At 42.6% G+C, this 27,620-nt stretch overlaps 3 protein-coding genes across 6 annotated transcripts; 2 read left to right on the top strand and 1 right to left on the bottom strand.

Annotated features, from left to right (window-relative positions):
• The first annotated feature begins 7,024 nt into the window (after positions 1 to 7,024).
• Positions 7,025 to 16,813, top strand: lonp2 (lon peptidase 2, peroxisomal). The gene is made up of 15 exons (XM_028996053.1): positions 7,025 to 7,350; positions 8,928 to 9,156; positions 9,238 to 9,369; positions 9,742 to 9,864; positions 10,385 to 10,548; positions 10,639 to 10,733; positions 11,054 to 11,312; positions 11,840 to 11,981; positions 12,084 to 12,234; positions 12,354 to 12,480; positions 13,933 to 14,069; positions 14,160 to 14,290; positions 14,416 to 14,623; positions 15,223 to 15,413; positions 16,128 to 16,813. Exons 1-15 carry the CDS (start codon positions 7,118 to 7,120, stop codon positions 16,356 to 16,358), a joined length of 2,553 nt encoding a protein of 850 aa, XP_028851886.1. The 5' UTR covers positions 7,025 to 7,117; the 3' UTR covers positions 16,359 to 16,813.
• A 1,109-nt stretch (positions 16,814 to 17,922) lies between these two features.
• On the bottom strand, positions 17,923 to 23,731 carry lhfpl2b (LHFPL tetraspan subfamily member 2b). Of its 4 annotated transcripts, none has more exons than XM_028996227.1 (4): positions 23,541 to 23,731; positions 21,196 to 21,720; positions 18,812 to 18,910; positions 17,923 to 18,728 (listed from the first exon to the last, which is right to left on the bottom strand). In XM_028996227.1, exons 2-4 carry the CDS (start codon positions 21,584 to 21,586, stop codon positions 18,508 to 18,510), a joined length of 711 nt encoding a protein of 236 aa, XP_028852060.1. In that variant the 5' UTR covers positions 21,587 to 21,720; positions 23,541 to 23,731; the 3' UTR covers positions 17,923 to 18,507. The 4 variants fall into 4 exon arrangements, with proteins under 4 accessions (XP_028852060.1, XP_028852062.1, XP_028852061.1 ...); XM_028996229.1 differs by having other exon boundaries at positions 23,547 to 23,731; XM_028996228.1 differs by lacking the exon at positions 23,541 to 23,731 and adding an exon at positions 23,111 to 23,428.
• A 769-nt stretch (positions 23,732 to 24,500) lies between these two features.
• LOC114799679 (betaine--homocysteine S-methyltransferase 1-like) lies at positions 24,501 to 27,347 on the top strand. Its single transcript, XM_028996475.1, has 8 exons — positions 24,501 to 24,589; positions 25,071 to 25,203; positions 25,327 to 25,439; positions 25,525 to 25,716; positions 25,909 to 26,056; positions 26,153 to 26,335; positions 26,661 to 26,889; positions 26,993 to 27,347. Exons 1-8 carry the CDS (start codon positions 24,515 to 24,517, stop codon positions 27,180 to 27,182), a joined length of 1,263 nt encoding a protein of 420 aa, XP_028852308.1. The 5' UTR covers positions 24,501 to 24,514; the 3' UTR covers positions 27,183 to 27,347.
• The last annotated feature ends 273 nt before the right edge of the window (positions 27,348 to 27,620 follow it).

Here is a 27,620-nt window from a genome sequence, read left to right as displayed (position 1 = left end):
CGTGCAGATCTGCACTTCTATGCCCATTGCGTGATATTGAGCCAAATGTCAAGTGTAACTGATGTTTTCTGCCAAAAATCAAGGTGGCTAATTCTTGAAATTCAAGCCAGTGCATCAGAGAGCACTGATCCTGACCATATTCCTTGAACTGGCTTTAGTTTTTAATGTGATAAATGCTTCTGTTACATGAAATGCATTATCAGGCATTATTTGCTTAACATACTTGAGTTCATGCTTTCATTTCCCAGTCTTACTGTCTAAGATAACCATTTAAAATCTTGATGACCTTGTTCACTGAGTAGTTAGACCTCAATACGAAGGGACAGTATGCCATATTCTGATTCACTTGAATCTAATGCCTAGCTTGAGTTAGGCATTAAAATAATGTGTTGTAATATTGCAAAATATCAAACACTGGAAGAATTAAAGTTATATTGAAGAATAATGTGTTTTGTTTGACGCCTTAATTTAATATTTTCCGTTCCATTGTCCCAGTTTCCCATCTCCATTTTCAATACTGCTACATAATGGCTGTTTACGCTGCCCGCCCAGGTCTTTCAGACGTTAAATTGATGATGAAAATGGTGGCACTAACAGGCTTTTTAAATACGCCATGATGAAATCCCATATTAATTTGGGCTACAGATTTCATTTGTGCCGAAGTGGGAAAAAACAATGTAAATCACTTTTAAAATCATTAAGCGGTGACTTCAGCAAATAAATTCATAATTAGGGTTCAGCACGAATGTGTTATGAAGGCAGCGGTGCGAGTTCCTTAAATTGTTGTATGCAGAGAGGAACATGCAGAGTTTTCCGGATCACCAGTTGTGTTTTTGTGAAAATGTTTTGCCACGCCCACCATGTGGGTGTGGTCATGTATGATTTAAATTCTGAAAATGACATGCGATAGATGCGTCATCTAAAAGTTCTTCATTTTTTTATGTAGGTAAATGTCTCTGGCTAGGATTCATTTTACATCTATGACGTCCCATTGTGATGCCTGTTTCTAACTTGCCTACGTTGTGACATATATATATTCACATCTACACACACACACACACACACACACACAGACACACACGCACACACAAAAACACGCACGCACACACACGCTTGCACACACGCACACACACACATATATGGTCCGCATGGAAGATTTATTTATTTGCAACCCACACAGGACAATCCAAAAGTAATAATTGATTATATGGTTCATATTCTTAGCGCTTGATTTAAGCAGTGCCTGGTTTGCCAATCTATTGATACTGGGATCTCTTCAAATCCCAAATGAACACAAAGTTGTACATACATGTGGTAAAATGTACTCTCTTGTAGTTAAAAGCTAAGAAGCTACACCCAGGAGGCTGACGGAAAAAAAACGAATGAAATCCACTCGTGCTCTCCTTAATGCAGGATTTACGGAGACTGGTGGCTCACCTCCCCCTTTTCTAAATTATGACCCATTAACCTGGACCATGAATACTTGAGCCGCATTCACTCCGTCTCTTGTCTTGTGCAAAACATAATGCCACCGTGTCCCCTGGTAATCACCCAGACTGGTGTTAATTATTTACATGTAAATAGTAGGGGTCTCATGTAGTACTTTGAATAATCCGGTTAGCCGATGAGATGGTTGACCGCTGTGCTACATCCTATTTATAAAAAAAATGTTAAATGTGTACTAACCTGGGCACTGGTTAAAAAATGTCCTGAAATGAATATGGACATAAAGCAGCCAATGAGAAGCGGAACATTAAAGTGAAGCTTGAGAAGCCTGCATATGTTGCAGAACATCGCCCCCATCCACCGTGGCCGCTCTTATGGTCTGCCATCTGTAAGTTGTAGGGTTGATTCATTGGCGAACATTATGGCCCAATGGCTGGTTTTTATTAACCGCCGCTGGTCACAGTGGCCTGGAGCCGCTACGTCAACAACGTAAAACGTAATTCTGCTTCCTCACTCCGGCATAAAACACAGGATGAGCTACGGGAGATAAGACATGACCGACTTTTCCTACTTCTGTTGTTTTTCTTATGCACTTTATTACAACAGAGAGGGTGCGGGCAATGTCATTTGGTCTTCACTGATTGCCCAAGAATTGGAAAATTACTTTCAAATTACTGCATCATGACCATAAGGACGCCTAAGGTGACTGAAAAAATGGAAAATGCTAATAAGATTGCATGAAATTGTATTCAAGTAAAAGGTTTCATTTTTCATTCATTATTTAGAAATGCCGCACGCTCTAAACGCAGCTATTTTCTCCAGCAGCATCTTACCAAATCACATCATTAATATGTAAATCTCAGGCCCATCAGTCTTCGCTCTGACAGCCCAGAGCTTTTTTTTAATGAACTTTTGACTTTTGAGTTGTGTCCACTTTGCAACTGCTGATCAAGGAGAGTGATTCTTTTTAAAGTGTTATAAAGTCTTCATGTGATTTTTGCCTGGGAAAAATGTCCAAATTAAAGGCCAGAGACACACGAACCTGCGAAGCATCAACCTTTATTACAAACTTTAGAGCTGCCCCCTTCTTAACCGCTCTGAGTCCACCTCATTTACTCTTCTGTTAGTGATTTAGCTTATTATCACTTTTAAGATGACAACAAGCATGTTTCACAAGCAAAGAAGAATTCATTTTTTAACACAGAACAGCCTCACTCGAACTTAATACATCCACGTTTACAGGATATGATATCAAAATAGTTATTTAGAACATGCAAAAGCTAAGGCAGGTAAACATAAAAAACACATTATTGCATGATTCATATGACAACTATGACATTTTTATTTATGCCTGATAATATCTACATAAACAAATGGTACATGACTATGTAATAATAATAATAATATTATAATAATAATAATAATATATTACACATGTAGTTCATGTTATGGACTGTAAAGCTATGTTTGCAGTCTCTTTTCCTGCTGCCACCTTTTTCCTTTTTCAGGCCCGGAACGTTTAACTGCATCAGCTCTGGAACCAATTCGTCATCAGTTTATAACTATCACTATTATCAGTCTATATATTGGCTCCAACAGAAGTTATTAAAATTTTTCATATTTTGTCACTTTTCCGATCAACAAAGGACACTAAATCCACGGTACATTGAATAATTTGCTCTGTTTAATTACTTGAGTTCTGGCATGGGTCTTTCTCTGCATTTACATTTACATTTGTAGCATTTGGCAGACATCTTTATCCAGAGTGACTCATAACTGCCTTAGTTGCATTTTTTTTTTGTCTCTTGATGCCAATAAATCTTAGCATTCAAATCTTAGCATTGTGGGTTAAAATATTCAAAATATCCATATCCATTCTCCATATTGAGAAACACCAACTTGTGCGGATGGTTGGATCTGGGCATCGATGTATGCAGTGGATGGGGGTGAATATGGACGGGATTGTATAAAAGAACCTTCCCGAGCTCTGGTGGGTCCATGTCGAGACCCCCCCCCCAACAGCGGGAAAAGCTAGTAAGGGGTGGGATCCTCTCAAATGTACACTGGGGGGATTATTAATATAAATATGAATCCTTGCCACACACACGCGCACCATGTTGGTGGACGTGCAAATGATTGTTGTTTTTGTGCGCTATTTGAAACGTCTCACTGTAAACATGCATTCCATCAAAAACGTGATATCCAATTTTTTACAGTAGCCTCCACCCCCCTTTCCCCCTCTCGTGTTAGTTGACAAGACGGTAATGGAAAATATCCCTTTTAGCAAATGGTGGGCCGAATAATACATTCCCCCCCCCCAAAATTATGAGGGTAGAGAACGCTTCCTCGCATCTATTTTGTCATGATTTCTAATTAGAGCGGCAGCAGACAGGCAGCGCCTGGTCATCACCGGAAGACTGAGGTTTGATTTATAATGGGTCGACGCTGCTGCTGCTTCCCTCACTCCTGAATTAATGGCCGTCCCACCAAGTCTAATCACACAGCACCCATCAAACACACACACACGCAGACTCACAGCCACCCGCTAAGCTCCCATTTCAATTTTCCAGAGGCATGGAAAATAGGAAAGATCACACATTTATCTTGTAATAGTTGGATAATAGATCCATCACTGTGGAACATCTGCACAAGCCTCCCTAGCACTCACACACACACACACGCAATCAACATTAAAGATTCCCTCCTGCTTCTTCTTACAGCCACCTACTGCCTCAGATCAATAGTTGGAGGAGAACAGAGCCCACCCACCAGGCTGCACCCACCTACAGCTGAAAGCACAAATCATTTACAGCAAAGTCTGCACCGGTCCATTTACGTATTAATAGAATGTTTCATATTATAATGCTTCAGCCCATTATCTTGCTTCAGGAAGAATCGTTTTCGTGGTTTGCGACAGTATGGACGCGGGTCTGTGAACGTTTCCCACTAGGCTTCCTTGAGCGCCTCGCTCTGGAAAAACGCCCCACTCCAGTCCAACACTGCGTCAGCGTGGAGGAGACAGTTTTAATAATGCCACATTAGCTCATAATGTCTGCATAAATTACACATGGATTCTTCTAACGATTAGGTATTTTAAAAATATGTATATAAAAAAAAAAAGTGGGTGTACAGTACGGCACCCCATGCCAATGGCCGTCTCCGGATCCAAATGAGCAGATTTGGCTCGACAGTGCTCTGCACTTTTCTCATGTCCAATCAAAATGGATAATTGTAGGTCTGGCTTTTAGCACTTGGCCTAATGGTTAAAGCCGAAGTGCTGTCTGAATCAACAGTCGCCCTTATTCAGCCAATTAACTAGGAGTGAACTATCGCACCTATTCACTCCGCATCAGTGGTTAATGAACATTTCTAAATGGCCATGACCAGGTGTTTAAGAAGACTAATGTACTAGCCATTAGGGAAAGCAGTTGTTTCCAGTGGCCTGGCCTGCTTCCACCCCGGGGGACTCGGTTAAAACGAAACCGGCCTCTTCCCCCGCCCGCCGTCCCCCTGTTTACCTTTCACATCCTGCGGCAAACAAACCATGCGATGATCGCCATGCCCCAAGCGGTGCATTATTCCTAATTAAATGCTGGAGATGTGTGCCATTAGCAAGATTCATGCTCCGCTTTGCTAGCGGCCATTCGGGCTGTTGACTCACCATTGATTATTCATACAGGTTCTGAATGGGGTCTATTAATGTGAGATAATGTGCCAGCAAATGCTCATTTGGCAAGGGGGGAAGAGTGGACAGTGGAATAATGATGATCCTAAAGGTTTTTGAGTGCTTCGGAAGAAAATGCAAGACGACTTGCAATCATTTGATTGAAATATGACGATCACTGGCTACATCATATGATGCACCGTAAACTTTTCTACACATATTGTATTAATAAGCTGAAGAATACAGCACTTACTCTAAACCAGGTATATCAAATGATGTATACAGATGGGGGATAATATAAATCCAAATATTATAATAATTATCTATTTTTATCAAAGCTTGTATTTGTGTTTTATCATCCTAATTCTAACTCTTAATGTTACCATAATAAGGCAGTGCCGTTATACAATCATGTTCATATTTAAAAGTCATGAACATAACAAGGTGTTCTTTATTTTGTAATGAAATGAACACACTGTGTGTTATACATAGCACTTTTCTCATTTGCCAGGAAGGAAATGATTGAAAACAAGAAAATTTAGCAAGGGCTCCTCCGAGTGTTGAAAAAGTGTAACTGCTTCGGATGGATACATGATGTGGACCGGTGATGTGTAAAGTATACTAGTGTATATTAATTGTGTATTCAGTATATTACTGAATATTGTCTATATATGTTGTGTATATTACTGAATATTGTGTATATTATTGTATGTAATGTATGTATGTATTGTATGTAATGTAAATGTAAAATGTATGTTGTGTATATTACTGAATATTGCGTACATTATTGTATGTTGTGTATATTACTGATTATTGTGTACATTACCGTATGTTGTGTATAGTAATAGTATATTCAGTATATTACTGAATATTGTGTACATTATTGTATGTAATGTATGTATGTATTGTATGTAATGTAAATGTAAAATGTATGCTGTGTATTTAACCAAATATTGTGTACATTATCGTATGCTGTGTATATTACTGAATATTGTGTACATTACTGTATGTTGTGTATAATATGGAATATTGTACTCAACATTTTAAATCTCTTTGTCATTGTAAGTCGCTCTGGATAAGGGCGTCTGCCAAATGCCTTAAATGTAAATGTAAATATTGTGTATATTACCGATTGTTGTGTATATTAATGTATGCTGTGTAAATGACTGAATATTGTGTACATTATTGTATGCTGTGTATAATACTGAATATTGTGTACATTACAGTATGTTGTGTAAATTATGGAATATTGTGTATATTACTGTTTGTTGTGTATATTAATGTATGCTGGGTATTTTACCGAATATTGTGTACATTATTGTATGATGTGTATTTTACCGAATTATGTGTACATTATTGTATGCTGTGTAAATGACTGAATATTGTGTACATTGTTGTATGATGTGTATATACACAGCATATATGTACACAATGTATTGTGTACATTGTTGTATGATTATTACTGATTATTATGTACATTAATGTATGCTGTGTAAATGACTGAATATTGTGTACATTGTTGTATGATGTGTATATTACTGATTATTATGTACATTATTGTATTTTGTGAATATTTTAAGCTTGCCACATAAACCACAAGCAACTAAGGATGCCGGGAAATCCGTCTGCTCCTGTTCAGGAGGCTTATGCTGGACATTCAACAGATAAGTATAATAATTAAAATATAAACAGGACAGCGGTCCTCCTGGAACCTGGGGATCCCCAGGAAAACGTCCACACGACGCGAACTATTTTTGATTTCGATAAAAAAAAAGTTATGCATTTTTAATTATGAAATTCAACAGCCAGATATCTGTACCGCCATTAATTAAAGTAAATTTTTCGTGTCTGCCTGTTAGGCGAATGTTCAGTACTACGCATGCGCGACGCTGTTTGTCGCAGCCCGGCACCCGTAGTCCGGTTCCGTGTTGTTGTTCGGCTCAGCTGATCGGCCGCGGATTTCTCTCGAACCCCCCGTATTCATGTCAGAGTACTAAGCACGGCGGCATGGCCTCCAGCAGCGGCGTACAGATCCCGGGCCGCCTGCCCCTGCTGCTGACCCACGACGGGGTGCTGCTGCCGGGCTCCACCGTGCGGGTCAGCGTGGACACGGGCCGGAACATGCAGCTGGTGAAGAGCAGGCTGCTGAAGGGGACCTCGCTCAAGAGCACCATCATCGGCGTGATCCCCAACACCAGAGACCCGGAGCAGGAGGCGGACGAGCTGCCCACGCTGCACAGGTGGGTGTGGCGTCCACAGGGGACAAATGTGAGAAGACCACCAGCCACATAAACACGTTCACAAATCATCATTTGGATTAAGAAATGATCATCATCATCCAAGTGATTGCTTTTTTTGTACTAAATAGTAATTAGTAATTGAAACAACGTTTCTCCGGAACCTTCTCCTGAACGTTTAAACAACATTCCATACTGACATAAAGTGCGAACAGGTGACACAGACAGTAACAAGAGGAACGTGGTTTCTTTTACATAACTCGCTGCTGAGTACATAGGCTTGTTCTTTATTTCTGGAAAGTTCTGTGCACCCAGGCGGACTTTAACCTTTGTTTTGAACGCGGCCTTGTGTGTCCCCTGACCTTTACCCTCTTTATCTGTACCTGTCCCTCTTAAACATTTTATGGATTTTGTTCGGCACAAAATGTGGTGTTTCCTGTGGTATAGTCATCTTTTCGATTAGACACTACCAGCCAAAAGATTGCACACAGTTATTCATTTTTTTACATTATAAAACAAAACTGGACTATGAAATAACACACATGATGTTATGTAATTAACCAAAAAAATAGCAAACAAGGCAAACAGTTAAACATTTTAGTCTCTCCAAAGCAGGGAGCAGCTAGTTGTATATGCACATTAGGACAGTTCTCTACGTGATGCACAGGACATTTTGATTTTGAAGTTACTTTATCCCCGTAACTAGTTGTCAGGATGACATGGATGTAGTACTTGTCGTGCTTTATTCCTGGGTACTTCAATATAAAGTTATGACAAAAGCGATACAAGCAGTTTGAAAACTTGCCATATGATCCATGGGACAGAAAACTAGTGTCACTTGTTAAAACCAACTTTCAGACAAAACAATTGCACCAAATATTTCACTATATGTAGGGTGTCAAATGACCAAGATGTGATGCACGGGACAACAATGTCACTGCACGAGTGCTGTTAAGTGTAACATATTATAGCCAGAACAGTACAAGAGTTAAAATGTGGTTAATTGTATGAATATTTAAATATTCAGTGCATAATATTCAAAATATTAAATATTCATTCTGTTAAATTGTTAACTGTTTAAATTGTAAATTTCTACATATATACAGATACATATTTATGTTATTTTTTGTGATGCTTTTACCTACCTCACTTGTGGGACTAATAAAGGTTTATCTTATCTTATCTTATCTTATAAGCCTGATGCACTAGTCACTTTAACATATATAAACTGAACTTTGGATGTCTGGGTTATGTTAATATTTGCCTTGAATTTCATTTAAATTAGTAAAAATTAGTAAAAAGTAACCGTGTTTGGAATGTCTGCAAAATCTTCCCTTTTTAAAAATACATTGAAATTAAATTATGTTCCACGTTATCTGAATACCCATCATAAATATTAGGACAAGTAAAGTAAAGGTGCAAATATTTCTGAATATTTTTTTTTTCTTTTAGTATTTTGGTTTAATTTTCCAGAGAATCGACCATTATACATGTACTTGGTGATGTGAGTAAATTTGTTTCATCTGGCCAGAGAGGTCCAGTCACAGCACATGATTGTGGTTCTTTACTTCCATCACCAGCATTGGCACCGCCGGCCTGGCCGTGCAGGTGGTGGGCAGCAACTGGCCGAAGCCCCACTACACGCTGCTCATCACTGGCCTGTGCCGCTTCCGTGTGGCCCAGCTGCTGAAGGAGCGGCCGTTTGTGGTGGCTGAGGTGGAGCAGCTGGACCAGCTGGAGCAGTACATGGACACAGACCAGGGCGAGCTGGGGGAACTGTCTCAGAGGTTCTACCAGGCGGCGGTGCAGGTGGGCCGCTCGGCCGTAGTGGTTGCAGGATGGTGCTTTTATTTGTTTCCATCTTCTTCATACCTCGTGTTTTCTCTCTAGCTGGTGGGCATGCTGGACATGTCTGTTCCCGTGGTTGCTAAGCTACGCAAGTTGCTGGACAGTCTGCCCAGAGACACCCTACCTGACATCCTGGCATCCATGATTCGCACCACAAATAAAGAAAAGCTTCAGGTGTGGCTACAGACCATAGAACCAGTTTTACCCACACGTACCTTCACCTGACAGCCATTGCAGGAGAAATGATGAGAATCACCACAGATCAGCATCATGGTGCAGTGTGTACGGTTTAGACTGACCTGCAGGGGGTGCTATCCACCCCATCAATGGATCACAAGGGCTGTTTCTCAGTTCACAGTCTTCTCTGTACTCACATTCTTGTGTTATATTCATCCGTATTGTCATTTGTGGTGGCATCAGGCGTGGACTGATGAAATTGTAGTTAAAAGCCCATAGCAGCTATTATTACATCAGAATACTGAGAATGCCAGTGATGGACATTAGTGACATGTAAAAGTGTATTTTTTTGTGTGTGTGACTCTTTAGGTCCTTGATGCGGTCGATTTGGAGGAGCGCTTTAAAAAGACTCTTCCTCTCATCACCAGACAAATAGAAGGCCTGAAGCTTCTCCAGAATACCAGGAAGCTCCGCCCAGACGACAATAAGAAGGTGGGGCTTTCAATGCATGTGTCGTCTTCTGCAGGGTTTTTATGGTCATCAAAAACCTGGAAAAGTCATGGAATTTGAAAAGAGAGTTTTCAAGGCCTTGAAAAGTCCATAGTTCGATTGCAGGTCTATGGTATCTCTGCTGGCTTTATGTAGTGAACAACGTTACGTGCGTTGCTTCCATATTCCAGCACCCCTTTTAAAACTCACGTTAATTACAGCTGATGATCTACGGCCGAACCCGATGGAGCCCATTTTACTAGGGCTTCGCGAACTGAGAGGAAGAAATACTTTCATTTAAGTTAAGCTTTTCAGGCTTGTCCAATTTAGTTTCACAATACTTTGGTAAATTTTACTTTATGATTTTTTTTTTTCTTCAAATTTGCACAGGAACTTCAGAGAACATTTGGTCATGAAAATTTGCCTTAGAGCTAAGGCAATTCTTTAGCAAGCTATTTAGTAAAAATGTGTAAGGACCCTGCGTCTGTTTCATTCCCGTTTACCGACTGTCTCCCACCTTAAGGTGTTGGCTGTTAGAAAGGGCGGCATGTATCCCGGGCGTCAGTTCTCTCTGGAGGAGGAGGGTGATGAGGAGGATGTTGATGACACCTCCTTGCTAGAGAGGAAGGTTAAAGGAGCAAATATGCCTGAGCCAGCACTACGTGTGTGTCTCAAGGAGCTGAAACGGTGTGTCTGTATATTATTAAATCATATGTTTGGATTTTATTCTGATACTCCAGTCATTGGGGTGTAAACGTGAGAAACGTTCGATTTTAGGCTGAAGAAAATGCCCCAGTCTATGCCAGAATACGCCCTCACCAGAAATTACTTGGAGCTGATGGCAGAGCTGCCATGGAGCAAGAGCACTTCAGGTGAGCAGGGTGAATCTGTGCTCTCTTTCTGGTCATGGAAACTCAACTCTCCTGTTGTAAATTACAAGGCCTTCTGCCTTGTAATTTGGCTGCAGAGCAAAAATTCATCTAGTGCATCCATTTGGTTTTATTAATATGTACTAACTTTTGCTGATATCGGGCCTCTATACATTTATATTGAAATTCCATTCAACATTTGTACATTTTCCAATGTCTGGACCGGAGCAAAATGTTTCTTTTGGTAAAAAAAATAGGATATTTCTAACTACATAAAAAAAAGTGATGTATATAATAATGTATTCAAAAATAATGTCTGTCAGACTGTCTGGACATCCGTGCAGCACGGGTTCTGTTAGACAACGACCACTACGCCATGGAGAAGCTGAAACGGCGGGTGCTGGAGTACCTGGCTGTGCGGCAGCTGAAGAGCACCCTGAAAGGGCCCATTCTCTGCTTCGTGGGCCCACCAGGTGTGGGCAAGACCAGCGTGGGCCGCTCCATCGCACGGACGCTGGGCCGAGAGTTCCACCGAATCGCCCTTGGTGGGGTGTGTGACCAGTCCGACATCCGCGGGCACAGGTACGTCAAAGTTGCCCACCGGACGGATTAAAGACTCATGTAAAGTAAGTTAGAGGCGCTCAAAAAAAAGATGAAACACCTACTACCTAGCTAGTGGCCTAGTGGGTAAAACAAGCCCACGAGGTCACAGGTTCAAACCCCACTTACTACCAATGTGTCCCTGAGCAAGGCAGGGGGACCCTGTAACTACTGGTTGTAGCCTAGGGGTGGTAGTGGCCTAGTGGGTAACACACTCGCCTATGAACCAGAAGACCCGGGTTCGAATCCCACTTACTACCATTGTGTCCCTGAGCAAGACACTTAACCCTAAATTGCTCCAGGGGGGACTGTCCCTGTAACTACTGATTGTAAGTCGCTCTGGATAAGGGCGTCTGATAAATGCTGTAAATGTAAATGGTTGTAACTTGCTCAGGGCGGCTGCTAAATGCCATAAATGTAAATGTAAAATTTACAGCCAGTACAAAGTACAACCAGTACAAAGCATTATAAGCGCTACCACAACTGGTAATAATTCCTTTGCCCCATAGGCGTACGTACGTGGGCAGCATGCCCGGCCGGATCATCAACGGGCTGAAGACCGTGGGTGTGAACAACCCTGTGTTCCTACTGGACGAAGTTGACAAGCTGGGAAAGAGTCTCCAAGGAGACCCTGCCGCTGCCCTGCTGGAGGTCAGGGGAAATGTGGTCTGCCAATAGAGTACATTACATTGTTGTGTTAAAATCCCAGGCACACACACTCCTGACATGAAAAATAAAAGTGTGTGTGTACAGGTCCTGGACCCAGAGCAGAACCACAGCTTCACCGATCACTACCTGAACGTGTCCTTTGACCTTTCCCAAGTCCTGTTCATTGCCACGGCTAACACCACAGCAACCATTCCCCCTGCCCTGCTGGATAGGATGGAGGTGCTACAAGTGCCAGGTTAGTCAGGGGGTCAGGGGTCAGAGGTTTTACCTGCCTCCACTGTTTCAGTTCAGCCTTGCAGATTGGTCGTGCCCTGTTAGTGACACTGCTTTTGCTAAGTGTGTGTGTGTTTGTAGGTTATACTCAAGAGGAAAAGGTGGAGATTGCCCATCGTCATCTGATCCCACATCAGCTGGAGCAGCATGGTCTAACACCTCAGCAGCTGCAGATCCCACAGCACACTACACAGGAAATCATCAGCAGGTAAACACACAAACATCAACTCCTACACTACCAGTCAAACGTTTGGATGCACATACTCTATGGTTGTTATGGAGATGGAGCCATTTTGAAGAATCCACAACAAGAAACATGTTAAGTATTTGTTTTATATGTATGTTTGATGAATTGCCACTTTTTACATTGATTCACTATTGTGATTTTCAAAGCCGCTTCATGAGATGCTTGAGTAAGCAAGAGTAAATGATAAGAGAGCATGAACCTTCAGCATCAACCTTTCTCAGGATTGATGGGAAACCTTCTCTGTTGTCTTCAAGAGCAGCCAAGAGTGTGAAGTGCTGCTATCACAGCAAAAGCTCGCTGCTGTGGAGCGATGCAAATGTTAAAACTTTTCTAGTTTTTTATTACATAACCTCACATTGTTCTATAATGTGAAAAATGCAAGACTCATAAATGAGTAGGTGTTACACGTGTCAGGGTCCAAGGGGAAAAGGCACAGAAGCAGGACATTGGGGCAAAAAGGAATTTATTATAAAGGAAAGCAAAACCAGACACGATGGCCGAAAATGAACTAAAAGAAACCTTAAGGTGTGTTACGGTCATCAGGAACACAAAATCAAACACAAGGTTAGGGTGAGGCCACATCAATGTCACAGCACCCACTGGGTGCTGCAGACCTGCTTTTCAAGGAGTCCTGAGTAATCATACTTAATTGGCACCAACTGAGATTACTCAGGACTGTGATTAGGTGCCTTGGCACTGGCTATGACAGCCCGATGGCCCCGGTCTGTACACACGACAGACTCACAAACAGAAACACATATAGCCACAATAGAGACAAACAGACATCAGACAGTCGGAGAGAAGATGAGGGGTGAATGGGAATGAAAGACATCACATACCCGAAAATGACAAATTATAGACAACACAAAAGCACAGTGTTAACTAGAGACCAACATTTTACTGATACTTCGTCATTTCAAAATGTTATTACAAGAAAACATTAGATGTACAAATGCAACTGAGTGACTGTTAATATTTTATAGTCTGTAGTAACACATTAGTTAACCTCAAAGGATCAAACGACATCAACTTTGAATGCTTGGACCTAATGTATTTGTACTAAATCTGCTGTACTAAAGACATTTCAGTGAAACACAAACATTAACTTTAAGTTTTACATGAAGAGCAGCTTAATTTATTATTTAAAAGTACAAGAGGAATCTCAAATTGTCAATTTGTGTACACTACAATGGCTCACAAATGGCAATATGCACATATAATGGAATTAACATAGAGACTCTGTGTGTAGAATGAACCGGCTCTGGGCCAAAGAAGAATCAACCAGCTGAAGTATTAAGTGTATAAGCAAAATTACCTTAAGGTGTCTCAGAACCCATAAAACACATTGCCGCCCCAGTGGTCCGAACCTGTGATGTATGACGCCTGCTCCTCTTGGTGTATGGAATTGTATAGGTACACACGGGAGGCGGGTGTGCGCTCCTTGGAAAGGAAGATTGGAGCCGTCTGTCGAGCTGTGGCTGTAAAGGTGGCTGAAGGTCACAAAATCTCCAAACCGGACCCATCTGGCCCCCAGCATGGTCCGGAAGAAGGTGAGACCAGGCCAGGGATTCCATCGGGCATGGCTACATGGCCACCACTGCCCTATTTATCTATGTGTGCGTCTAATGTGTGATTATTAGCTGGAGACAGAGAGAGGACAGGTGAAGAGGCCTACCGGGACACGGACATGACTGCTCCCCCTGAGATGCCCATTGTTATCGACTCTGTTGCACTGAAAGATATACTGGGACCTCCTGTCTTTGAGATGGAGGTAGGAACCCATTTAAAGCATTGGGGAACTGATTATTATTCATTACTTAACTGATCATTTGCATAATATGTGATCACCTTTAAAATGAATAGGTTTTTGAAAACCAGGTTTTCTTTCTCGTCCAGGTGTCCGAGCGCCTGACCCTGCCGGGTGTGGCCATTGGGTTGGCCTGGACCCCACTGGGCGGGGAGATCATGTTTGTGGAGGCTAGCCGCATGGAGGGGGAGGGGCAGCTGACACTGACGGGACAGCTTGGTGACGTGATGAAGGAGTCGGCTCACCTGGCCATCAGCTGGCTGCGCAGCAACGCAAAACTCTACCAGCTCACCAACAGTGAGTCTAAACCGAAGTTCACAACCGTAGATCAGAACGAAAGGCCGTTTAAAATACCAACACGTGGTCTCTAATAGCAAGTTAATTGTAAACTGCTAGCTCAGTTGAGTCAGTTAATCAAATATTTCCTCAACACCTGTCAAAAGTCTCTTAATCTCATATGATATTGCACATGGTGGTGTCAAACTTTTATAGTAATGGCACAAGACATGTTTTTTTTATATTTTTTTTGCTTATGCTATATTTTTTACTGCCTATTAAGTCAAATAAACCAAACTAACCATAAAATACACAAATGGATGTATAATTTACATTTACAGCATATATCATATGCCCTTATCCAGAGCGACTTACAATCAGTAGTTACAGGGACAGTCCCGCCCTGGAGCAACTTAGGGTTAAGTGTCTTGCTCAGGGACACAATGGTAGTAAGTGGGATTTGAACCTGGGTCTTCTGGTTCATAGGCGAGTGTGTTACCCACTAGACTACTACCACCCATGTTTGTGTAAAACAGCAAGCACTGGTTTGGTTCTCTGTAGGACCCTAGAGAGTGAGTCTGTAACAAAAAGTGCCATTTGTGACACTTGTGTTTGTGTAGTTGCAGGAAGTCAAGACCCGCTGGAGGGGACAGACGTTCACTTACACTTTCCGGCAGGTGCGGTCACCAAGGATGGCCCATCTGCTGGCGTCACCATAGTGACATGCCTGGCATCTCTGTTCAGTGGACGGCTGGTCCGCTCCGATGTAGCGATGACTGGAGAGATTACACTAAGGGGACTCGTGCTGCCAGTGAGTCTCACACACACACACACACACACACACACACACACGCCTGGAGAAAGAAGCAGATATCACATTATACACATAAATAAAGAAAGTAACTGTGAAGGAAACAGGCTCAATACAGTTTGATGAGCTCATTCGTGGAGCAACCACATTGCAAATTGACTATAAATGATTATAAATCTTGCCTGATTAATATCAGATTACTGTTTCTCCATATTTATTTTATTATACTTATGTTTACCAAGCTGGAATTTGTTGATATCAAGGGCCTATTTATAACATTTTCAGTTAGACACTCTGAACAATATTCTTGTCCATTTAAAGCTTGAAATACAAGTAAAAGGGGTCAGTGGTGAATTCATAACCGAAGGGCTCCAGGTTTAAATCCTGAACCGCCAATGGCGCCACTGAGGTCCACTTTAGCCACTACTGTCCCCACACGCTGCTCCCCAGGGTCCCACTGCTCACCAAGGGTGATGGGGTTAAATGCAAACTACACATTTCATTATGTGCATTGTGTGCAGTGCCTGCTGGGTATCACAATGACATAAACAATCACTTTACACTGCTTGCTTTCAAAAGTATTAAAAATAAAAATTCTTAAAGAGACAGTCAACCAATATGTAGCCAAGTCTTGCTGCATTTTATCAAAAGCAGATTTCTGTTGAGCAACATGGGTAAATGCACTAAACAAAGACTGTGACTCTTCATCACCAGGTGGGCGGGATCAAAGACAAGGTGCTGGCTGCTCATAGGGCAGGGCTGAAGCGCATCATCATCCCCAAGCGCAATGAGAAGGACCTGGAGGAGATCCCCATTCATGTGAGGGCGGACCTGGACTTTGTTGCAGCCAGCAGTCTTGATGAAGTCCTGAATGCCGCATTTGATGGGGGCTTCGCAGCCACCACCGCGCCAGTGACACACCCACAAGTTTCCAGCAAACTTTGAGTCATATTACACCGAACACACAAAAAATGCCAGAGATGCCAAGAGTTTATGATGTCTAGCCAAAATGGTCCCACTAACGAAAAAATCCAAAAGTTTTCTGTGAATAGTTTTAGGAAGGTTGGTGATGGCGCAGGCTTTTCGGATGCCCTTTTGGCCAATAGGAGTGGGTCATTTTATGTCTCTGAACACTTTTGTTATTGGCTGCCTACTTCAAAACCCATCACCCGCAGTGCCCTTCCATGGATCAAGTTGTCGGCCCTCATACTAAATGTTCTAACCATTCTGATCCAGGGATTCTATGTTTTTAGCTCAGCCAGAAAATGCACTTAATAAGCGCTTACTTCATGCTAATCAGTTTATTTTACTGTTCTTCTGTAAAATTTATTTGTGATCTACTGCTCATAATTATTTCTTGCTCTTATGTTCATAGTCGACATTAAACCTCTTTAACAATCTCTGTGAAGGTGACGTTCTCTCAATCGCTTGTGTCACCAGTCACGTTGTCCGTACTCCATAGCATAAGAAGGCCTTGACTTTGGGGATCTGCTGAAGATGTTAGGTAGACTGATTTGACACCTATGCCCATATTTTCCACCCCTTTGCTAATGTCACAATGAATTCTTTCCCCATCATGTCTCTTATATTGAAGTTGTTTCTTACAGTTGTTTTATTTCTGCAAATCGTGACATGAGCAAACAAGCCCCATGCAATAAGTCAGGGAAATACTTTTCTCTTGTGCCTGTAGCTGGAGACTGGTGTTGATCATACTGTAGAATTATGCACAATTCACCGTAAATGTGAACTAGTCGAATAAACCAATATGAATCCTTGACTGCTTTTATTGTGATGTGTCCTGATCTCAAGGTGTGAGCTACCCATTGAAGAACATATAAGGTATAGAGGCATAGGAAATGAGTGACAAATAAGGTGTGACTCATGTCTCTATTAAACAGGGAGGTACCGAATCAGCTCAACTAAAAAAATTCCCGATGGACTAAGTAAGACTTGGGTTACCTGGGTGATGTGAGGGAAAAATTTCCCTTGATTTCTCACCCTGTCATGCATATTGACATCTGGAATCTTGGAATTCTTCAGGGATAAAGGTTAGGTGCAGCAAGTAATAGTTTTCGGATAGACTCTTAATATCACTTTGAAAGAAAAGGTACAATGACTAGTTTATAATAATATGTATGTAAGCCTGTGTGTCCATAATGAGCATAATTATAATATCTTCTGTTTCAGCAATATAAAAATATTAATTACAGTGTAAAAAGTACCACTTGTCCGGGCGGGCGGTGAGATGAAATTGCTTGGACGTTTCTGTAGGTGGGATGGCCCAGGAACATTCATCAGACTTGAACACACCCCATCGGAATGCCATTAATCACCACAGGCCTAATTACAAATTGATTGTTTTGTCGCACAAGACAAAGAGGCTCCTGTCCTGCGTTCTGATCAACTGTTCTCTCCGGTCTGATTGTAGATGGCAGAACAGGAGAATATCACCCATGTTTGTAAACAAATTTTTACCATGAAAAGATGAAAGATTCACTTTTTACCACAGTAACCAAAAATACATTTATTTAACATCACTTAATGATATTAAGAGTTACATTTTACAGTTTTGGAAAGAGGAGCAATGATTTAATGATTTTGTTCAGGAAGAAATAAAGAAAAAGCCAAAAAAACAAAACAGAAAGTCACATCTTGGCAGCCAGTCACATCCTGTAGACCATGGCCGGAAACTGTGCATCGGACACCCACCACCCGACCCATAACTGGTCAGTCTCATTAGCAGCCGGACCGGGTTCAGGCGTCAGCATGACATGCGTGCGGGGTGGGGATCAGGAGTGGATCAGGATCGCTGGTGTAGACAGAGCTCCACCATCCAAACACACTAAAGCCAGAAGAGATTTCACAATTGAGAAATGTCGCCGTCCATGTAATACACCAAATACACTAAATGCCTGCCAAGCGTTATATTTCTATGGCTTAATATGTTCCCATTTCAGCTAATAAGAGGCAGATGACTGGCTTCTGTTGGCGAAGGGCGGGGCATATGTTTATAACCGCCACCTCTGGTGTTGCTGGCTTTTCCCATGTATTTCGACTGGTGATTCTATAAGTAGTGCCTATGATGAGAGTAATTTCAGGTTGAGTAAATTCCAGAGAAAGTGAAGAGAGCGTCAGTGATTGCAGTGCGGATGGCAGGTTCTTTTTCGGTCCCAGCAGAAACGACGTCCTGGCTCCACCACGCCTGATGGTTTGTGGTTGAATCCAGCAGTATAGCTGTGACTACAGAGCGCAAATGAGGCTTCTTCCCTCCTCGATCTCGTCTTGAACCTTGTCGCTGGAGGTGGCTTTTTCCGCCTGGGCGGAGAACACGGCACAGAAGAACGTGAGCACCAACCCCCCTACGGCTGTGAAGAAGGCCCAGCCCAAAGAGCAGTCACCATTTCTGAAAGGAGAGGCTTGTTCCCCACAGTACTGCTTCACCTTCTCACAGCCCCAGCCTACAGGGTAGAACACCAAGCCCAGGAGAAGGAAAAAGCCTTCAGGAGAAATTAAGAAAGACACATGAAATATTCCAAAAGCACAATGCATATAACATAATAATGTCTGTATTAAACATGATTTTAAAACAGGATTATGATGCATAAAGCATATTATTAATTTTTTCTGGAAATGTTTTGCTGCCATCTAATTTAACATGACATAACATTAACATGACAATTTTTATGAAATGGTACAACTATTTGATGAATTCTAGAATTAATACATTTGCAAATCATTCTGTTTTTATTTACATTTTTGGGAATTGGGGCTGTAAATAAGTGCAGTGTCCATCTTATCGATCTTTAATACGGAACTCAGGTGTATGCCTGTGATCTTAAACCACAACAGCTCAAAAAAGCTTTTCACAGGTGTAATTTGCAGGACTAAATTTCAAGAAATAATACTTTATTCCAGAAAGTTCTATTGCATATACAAATAATACCAACTATTATTAGGGGTGTTGAAATTATTCATGTAATTGATCTCGCTGTGGCTAGCCGATTCGGACCGGAATCCATGCGCAACAGCTGCGGATAGGTTTAAGAGTAGGGTTAGGTTTAGGCTGTAACATGTTGGCTTTTGGGGTACTCATGCGCAGTCCAAATCGGGTAGCTACACTTGCACCGCACCGCAACTTTGACCGCTGTGCGCCGTGACATTTTTTTTTGCGACCAACAGCATCCAAGTGGGTGAGTTTTCTTTCTGCCACTTCAAAACACACACGCGAAATGGGAATAGAGGAAAAGCTGATGTTAACAGTCTATGTGTCATGTACAACATGACATTATTGTTTTACCGGGACTTTTTTTGCCGGCATATTTTTTTACACTGAGCCCTGTGGTGGGCGCATTTTCTCCAATGAGCAGAAAATCGGTCTGTGTTCAGTCTGTGATCACCTCACTCCAATGGGCATCTGAACCAGCCATTTTTCTGCCGTTTCTGGCTTTAGGAAACTCTGGTGAGGCATGCAGAAAACGGAGGCCAGCAGGGAAGAAAGAGAATCTCCCGCCTCTGCTGGGGTTCCCATCAAGCTCTCTATTTATTATGCTTACACCACTTCAGTTCCGCCATGTCCAGGTAAATGTCGATAACTGCTTGTACAGGGACATTATACATAGCAAACATTGCTGCTTTTATGTAATACAAAATAAAGGGACCACAGGAGTTTGGGCCAGTTTGCTCAGTTCCTCAGTTGATCTGACTAACTCCGCCCACAGCATAGTGCCGTGTGAATTTAAAGGAGAACTAAAAGTATATACGACTGTTACAAGGTAATCACAGACCGAACGGCAGTTTTTCTGCTCATTGTAGTAAACCAAAGCGTCCACACAGGTGTAGGAGACCTTAACTCATGTATTTGAAAGCATCACGTGACAATGTAGAAAATTTCTGGGATGCATCGATATCAAGGCATTGATAATCATAATCGAATCGAATCGTGAGACCAGTGAAGGTTCACACCTCTACCTATAACAAGCTGGTAATTGTTGGGTGGATGGCGTATATATTCATTATAAAGAATACATTCACTGAAACTGCATATCTCGGTGATCATATCAGAGCCGTCTGCATATCATAGAGCTGAGCGTCAAAACAGACATGTCAGATCCTGCATCTGAAGAAGCTCTGTTCCACTGGCCAGTGACACTGAAGATCCCATGAGGAAACAAGGTCTCTGCCACATTCTGCACCCCTGACTGCATGAGCCTGCTGTATATGACACTTAAGACTCTAGAAGCCTGTTTGAAGCTCTTCTCTTTGTCTGCTGCCTGCTTATTCACTTGATCAGAGTCCTGAGCCAGTCATCTGATCTATATGATCCTATTCTCTACTGAAGCTTTCCAACTTTTTTACACCTTCAAGATGGACAATGTCAAACCATTAACATGTCATATTCAGATTCAGCAAAAAGGTGAGTGTTTTGCATAAAGCATCTACCAACTTACCAAAATGGAAAGTAAAGTAATGTAATATAACACAGAGATTGTAAAATATAATTAATTCCTTATAGTTTCATTCAGTCTTTAAGTCATTATTGCTGATATGTTTCTGATCAAAATATATATTTATTGTTAGAGAACAGTTCATATTAATGATGACTTTTATTGATGTTAGCAAGACATCACATTTAAACATTAGCAAGTAAAAATTTGATAGAACTGTTTTGAATCATGTTTACCTGGCTATGATAAAATCAGCGTTCACACAACTTGTCGAGTGTCAATAACCTTCATGTTCCAAATGACAAAAAAAACGCAAGAAGTCAAAGAAAAGTTCTTACCAGCGATTGCCTGCACCAGGCCACACACATTGAAGAGACTCTTCCCCATGATGCTCTGGAAGCACAAGCTGAAAACAGCAAGCAGAGCCACTACAACCAATATGAGCAGTCCTACGGCCAGGAAAATAGCCGTGACCTTCCAAAAGTTACTGGCTATCTCCCCAAAGTTCTCTGCATAGGGTCCACACTGAGCAGAGCGCTGCTGGATGAGTCTGCAGCGGCCGTACAGGCCCAGGGTAGGCTGGTACGAGATGCTTGAATTGGGGCTTGGGGAGATGGAAGGTCCTACAAGCCATTCGCTGTCCATGAAGGCGACGAGCTCGGCGAAGGCCACCACGATGCTCAGCAGGGTCCACAGCATGGAACGGCATGTGACTATAACTTTGCACATGGTGCTGGTCTAAGTAGAGTCTTTCCAGAAAATCATTAAAAAAATGAAACGCTTCCTTAAAAGTGCCTCTCAATGTTTCACATTGACGAGATGTGTCATGGATTCTCCCCGAGGAGCCCAGAAAAAATATTTACCTGCAGGGGAAAGAGAGACAGGAACACAAGCAGGTATTAAGAGTGCACACGAGAAAAGAACATTGGAAAACAAGACTCAAGACAACTTCCCACTACTGTTGAAGGAGGTGGAGGACTGTTAACAGCTGTGTCCAACAGTCAGTCCAACATCTCCTAGTGGGTAACACACTCGGCTATGAACCAGAAGACCCAGGTTCAAACCCCACTTACTACCATTTTGTCCCTGAGCAAGACACTTAACCCTGAGTGTCTCCAGGGCGGGGACTGTCCCTGTAACTACTGATTGTAAGTCGGTCTGGATAAGGGCGTCTGATAAATGCCGTAAATGTAAATGTAACATCTCCCCAGGGTGTTTGTGCTGCTCTGAAATTCAATTTCCGGGGCATTTTGATTTATTCAATAAAGTTAACTTTTTTACTACAGTAACTCACATGCAGCAAAGAACTTTTCCGCCACAACATTAAAACATTGGTAACGGCTCATGTGGATAAATTATGCAGCCAGTTCTGCCTGTTCTCGACAAACAAGGTGACTGACTTTAACAAGGACCTTTTTTTTTCTTTTTTACAAAACTGTACTTTTATCCACAGAAAAGCTGTGCTGTTCTCTTCTGTTCTACCTTTCTCTGGAGCCAAAGTAAATGTAACAACCTCTGGCTACAATGTGAATGCCTGAGAGGATGTTGAAACAGGTCTTTGCCTCGAGGTACTTAAACTTGCCAACACTTGCCAGGAAGGAAGGCAGAGGAAAACATACAAGAAGGCAGATGAGGTCTCCAACACAGCGTATGCCTACAACACAATACGTAGAAAAAACATTGCAACAACATATTAAACAAAGTGGTCTATGTCTACTGGATCTTTTAGTCAGGTACCTCAAGGTTCAATTTTAGAGCCACTGTAATTCCTGTATTTGAACACATAAATTAAATTTACATTTACAACATTTGTCAGACTTACAACCAGTAGTTACAGAGGACATTCCCCCTTGGAGACACTCAGGGTTAAGTTGTCTTGCTCAGGGACACAATGGTAGTAAGTGGGGTTTGAACCTGGGACTTTGTGATCTTGTAGTTCATAGGCGGGTGTGTTACACACTAAGCTACTGCCGCACAAAGCTGTTGTGTTCAGGTCTGGACATCTTAAAAGTGGGCTACACTGTATTTTTAAAGCTAGAAAAACACGAAATTGCCCCTCCCACCATAAATTGAAGGAATAGGAATCTATTTTAAGCAAATGAAAGGGTCAATCAGTTTGCATCGCAAACAAGACATCTAACAAAGAATAAATACAAGCTTCATCCTCACTTAAAAATGCATTAAAATCTCCAACCATTTGAACGAATGTCATAATAGAGTCAGGCACAAATAAATAAATGCAGACTTACTGACCAGTTCAAAGCAGCATCATAACGCTTTTTCTGCAATAAACTCTTGTAAAGGTTGCATGATCCAAGGGTCAGGACTTAAATACAGGACCACAGTACTTGTATGCTTATTTATTTCTGCATGCCAGTAGTGAAGGCGTTAATTCCGACATTCCACTGGAATGCAATGTTTCCACATGCCCCTTCCTGGCCTCGCCACCCGAACCCCTTTCTCCAGGCGCGCCGTTCGCCAAGTCTCGCGAGATTTGGCGCGACAAATAGCTGTGCGGTAGCGATCGCTTTTACGCCAACCGTTGGACCAACTTCACGGTTTCACTCATAAAAGGGGACTGTCCCTGTAACCACTGATTGTAAGTCGCTCTGGATAAGGGCGTCTGATAAATGCTGTAAATGTAAATGTAAGTCTAAGTGCAATAGTGAAGAGACACACTCACACACACCGTGCGGGATCCCCGTCCTGCTGCTGCGGGCTGATGTTCCGTCCCGCTTCATCCAGAGGTTCTCCAGACTACTCAGACCCACGGACATCATCCATTATGACATCTTTATAGCGAAGTAAAGTTTCAGCAACACGAAGCCCCGGACATCCGTTGCATCTGTATGTGTGTGTGTGTGTGTGTGTGTGTGTGTGGGTGGGTTGTATGGGGTGTGTCTACAACTTTGGAATGTTTTCTGTCCGTCTTCAGTTCTTCAGAACACCTTGTCGTTAATACAATGTAATATCATGCACAAATTCACAATAAAATGCAACATAGGGTCTGTGTGCAAATTTAAAAATAATCATTAAACGAATGGGCTCCAAATTGGCAAACTTGCCACATAACCAGCTAACCAGCCTGTGTTTAAGAACAGCCTGTGTTTAAGAGATTGGTCCTCAGTATATCTCTAGATGGATATTAGAGGGTCTTAAAGTCATCCTGGTGATCAGAAGCAGCGACCGACCAGGCAAAGTCTGGTCTTCGGTCAAGACATTTACGTAACAAACCAAAAAATTGGTTTAAAAAAGGGGCCGTGATTTAGCTGTAACAGTGTTCAAGGCCACTCGGACGTGCCCGTGGTCAAAGGTTTTGGCAGGCGGGAAGCTTATCATTGCCCCTGATTAACTGTTTTCTGTCCATCGTATCCATTCTGATTCCTTGGCGGAATTGGACTAAGTCTACATAATTCATCAAAGAAAAAGACAGCATTTTGGACGTGCAAAAATATGTACCTGAGAGTAAATAGCGATGAAATCGCTAAAAGACCAAAGTAGGGGTTGCTTCCAAAATCACCCCACGTAACCCCTGAACAGGCCCGCTGACAGATCAACCCGTCTCGGGTTGCACAACCTGTCCAAACACTAGAGCACCAATCAGCCGGCATTCTGGGCTCCGTCGCCAGAACCACCCATTCTTTATCCGGTGGATATATGGATGGCGCTCCCAACGTTTCTGTCCTGAGTTCGCTGCAGGAAGCACAGGAAGACATGGCACCTGTCAAAAAGGTACGGGACAGTAATCATTTAATCATTTCTTCTTACAAAATGTTATGTGAAATATGGATGCTTGCAAAATGCATGTCACGGTCTGCGTATTGTTCTGAAATCGACCATTTTTACGGGTCCAGGAATATAATGAATAAAGGTACAATGCCTGGCCTTCTACGGTAAATATCGTATTTCTGCATGCTTCACTTGTGTGATATTTTTCCTACATCTCCCAGAGATGTATTAGGTTTCTTCATCTATGTCTTATTTTAAAGTCTTTTTTCTAAGTTAAATCTTAAAATCCTGTTTTGAAGATGAAGATGTTTTCCCTGCCTTAGCTGGGACCTGCCAGTTGTCTTGTTGTCTGGACCTTTTGGGTGTTGGAAGTTCTGCAATTTACAGGGCAGCTCCATGTGACAAGCAGGCCAGATGGTCCTGAGGCCACCATCTCTCGATTTCACCATCATCATCATTGCCTCTGCTGCTTTATTTCTCTCAGGGGATCCTCGAGCGCCTCAACTCAGGCGAGGTTGTGATCGGGGACGGAGGGTTCGTTTTTGCTCTGGAGAAAAGGGGCTACGTGAAGGCGGGTCCATGGACACCTGAAGCGGCCGTCACTCACCCAGAGGCCGGTGAGGCGTTTCAGCAGACTTCTTAAAGGAGATGAATTTGGATGTGTTCCTTCTGGAACCTTCTGCAGCAGCTTGTTCCAGATTGTGCCCAGTTCATCGCTGTGTTTTGTGTTTTGACCGCAGTGCGTCAGCTGCACCGGGAGTTTCTGAGAGCCGGTGCAAACGTCATGCAGACCTTCACCTTTTATGCCAGCGACGACAAACTGGAGAACAGGGGTCAAAACCTGCAACTCTCTGTAAATGACACACACACACACACACACACACACACGTACACATACGTCTGAAACATGGTATATTGTTTTGTTGTTCCATCTCCAGGGACAGCATATTAACGAAGCCGCCTGTGATCTGGCCAGGGAGGTGGCCAGTGAGGGCGACGCCTTAGTGGCGGGGGGCGTCAGCCAGACCCCATCTTACCTCAGTTGCAAGAGTGAGAGCGAGGTGAAGGCCATCTTTAAAAAGCAGCTGGACGTCTTTGTGAAGAAGAATGTGGACTTTCTGATCGCAGAGGTTTGCCTTCATGCTACTCTTGCAGACAAGGGGATTTTTGGAGCAGATTCAGGCGTTATCAGCATATTCATGAATAAGGGGGAGAAGATCAAAAACACAGAACAAAATATATTTCCCTTTACAAGAAATGAATTTGGAATGAATGACCTTTTCTACACAATATTCATTTTTTGCTTCATTTTTGTTCTGCAGTATTTCGAACATGTGGAGGAGGCCGTCTGGGCTGTGGAGGTTCTGAAGACCACTGGGAAGCCTGTTGCTGCCACACTGTGCATCGGCCCTGAAGGAGATCTGAACGGACTCAGTCCCGGGGATTGTGCAGTTCGGCTGGTCAAAGCTGGTGCGTGTCTGCAGTTTATTGGACGTTTACTGATCGGCGCTGTATTTATCTGTTCTGATCCTTGTATTCATTGATTTAAAACGACATAACCACCAGGTGCCCAGATTGTTGGGGTGAACTGCCACTTTGACCCCATGACCTGTGTAAAGACCGCCCGGCTGATGAAGGAGGGAGTGGAGCGGGTTGGGCTGAGGGCCCACTACATGGTCCAGCCGTTGGCGTACCACACTCCAGACTGCAATCGGCAGGGATTCATCGACCTGCCCGAGTTCCCGTTTGGTGCGCGACCAACTGCTATGTTCACATGGCTCTCAAATACTCATATTTTCTGATGTAGCATTATAATATTGTGATTATATCATGAAAAAACAACCATGTCTGTCATGATATCTTTCAAATGTGATGGGGGTTGGAGCTTGTATAATTTTATTAAATGAAAATTATGGTGCCAGCACTGTCCTAAAATATGATCAAATTAGAGCAGCATTATTTAAAGCAATATTTACAGTAATATTATTTAAATAGTTTTTTTATAAAATCACATTTTGTCTCTATCACAATATACAGTCTATCTTGGTCATATATTTTTCACTATTCTGCCCAGCCCTGGAGCCCCGGGTTCTCACCAGGTGGGACATGCACAGGTATGCAAGGGAGGCGTACAAAGCTGGCGTTCGCTACATCGGGGGCTGCTGTGGATTTGAGCCCTACCACATCCGGGCTGTGGCAGAGGAGCTGGCGCCCGAGAGAGGCTCCCTGCCCGCGGCCACTGAAAAGCACGGGCTGTGGGGGAAAGGCCTGGAGCTCCATACCAAACCATGGGTCAGGGCCAGGTGAGGACCGGGGGGTTATGGGATATTCCAGACTTGTCATCAATATCACCATGTAAAATTTTAACAACATATGGTCTCACAAATGAATAAATAACATTTTTAGGTCTCGAAGAGACTACTGGGAAAATATCAATCCTGCCTCGGGGCGTCCTCTTTGTCCCTCACTGTCCAACCCTGAAGGCTGGGGGGTGACTAAGGGCCATGCCGACCTCATCCAACACCCGGAGCCCACCTCTCCCGAGGAGATCCAGCATTTACTGCAGATGCAGAGAAAAGCCAAAACCAAGGCCTAACGACAGGAAGAGTTCCACCACCACCACTCTACTTTCTATAAACCCCGCTTTATAGGAATTAAGCATCGGTCGAAATGGAGATGTCCTGGTAGCAGAGTCCATGAGGAACCCATTTTAAAAATCCTGTGCAGCACAACTTTAGAATAATAAACGTCTCTAACACAAGATCCCGCAGGCTTGCATCATTCGTTGTCTGTGTCATTTCCAATACACAACTGAATAACCATGGGCTTATCTATTTGCCCAAAACCACCAGGCATCTTTGTGAACACCTTCATACCCAGCAGGTTTAAATCCCAGTGTGCATCTCGCTGAGTGGATTAACACTTCTTAGTAAAAACCCCAGATACTTGAGATCCAGTGCTCAAGCCTTTTTCGATTCAAACCCTCAAATCCTTGGAACAGACAGGTTCTTACAAACGCAGAATGTGTATTTGC

Source organism: Denticeps clupeoides, chromosome 11 (genome assembly GCF_900700375.1).
Source record: "Denticeps clupeoides chromosome 11, fDenClu1.1, whole genome shotgun sequence".
Lineage (NCBI taxonomy): Eukaryota > Metazoa > Chordata > Actinopteri > Clupeiformes > Denticipitidae > Denticeps > Denticeps clupeoides.
The sequence above is the reverse complement of the archived record's forward strand: the minus strand, read 5'-3'. Positions and strand labels throughout refer to the sequence as shown.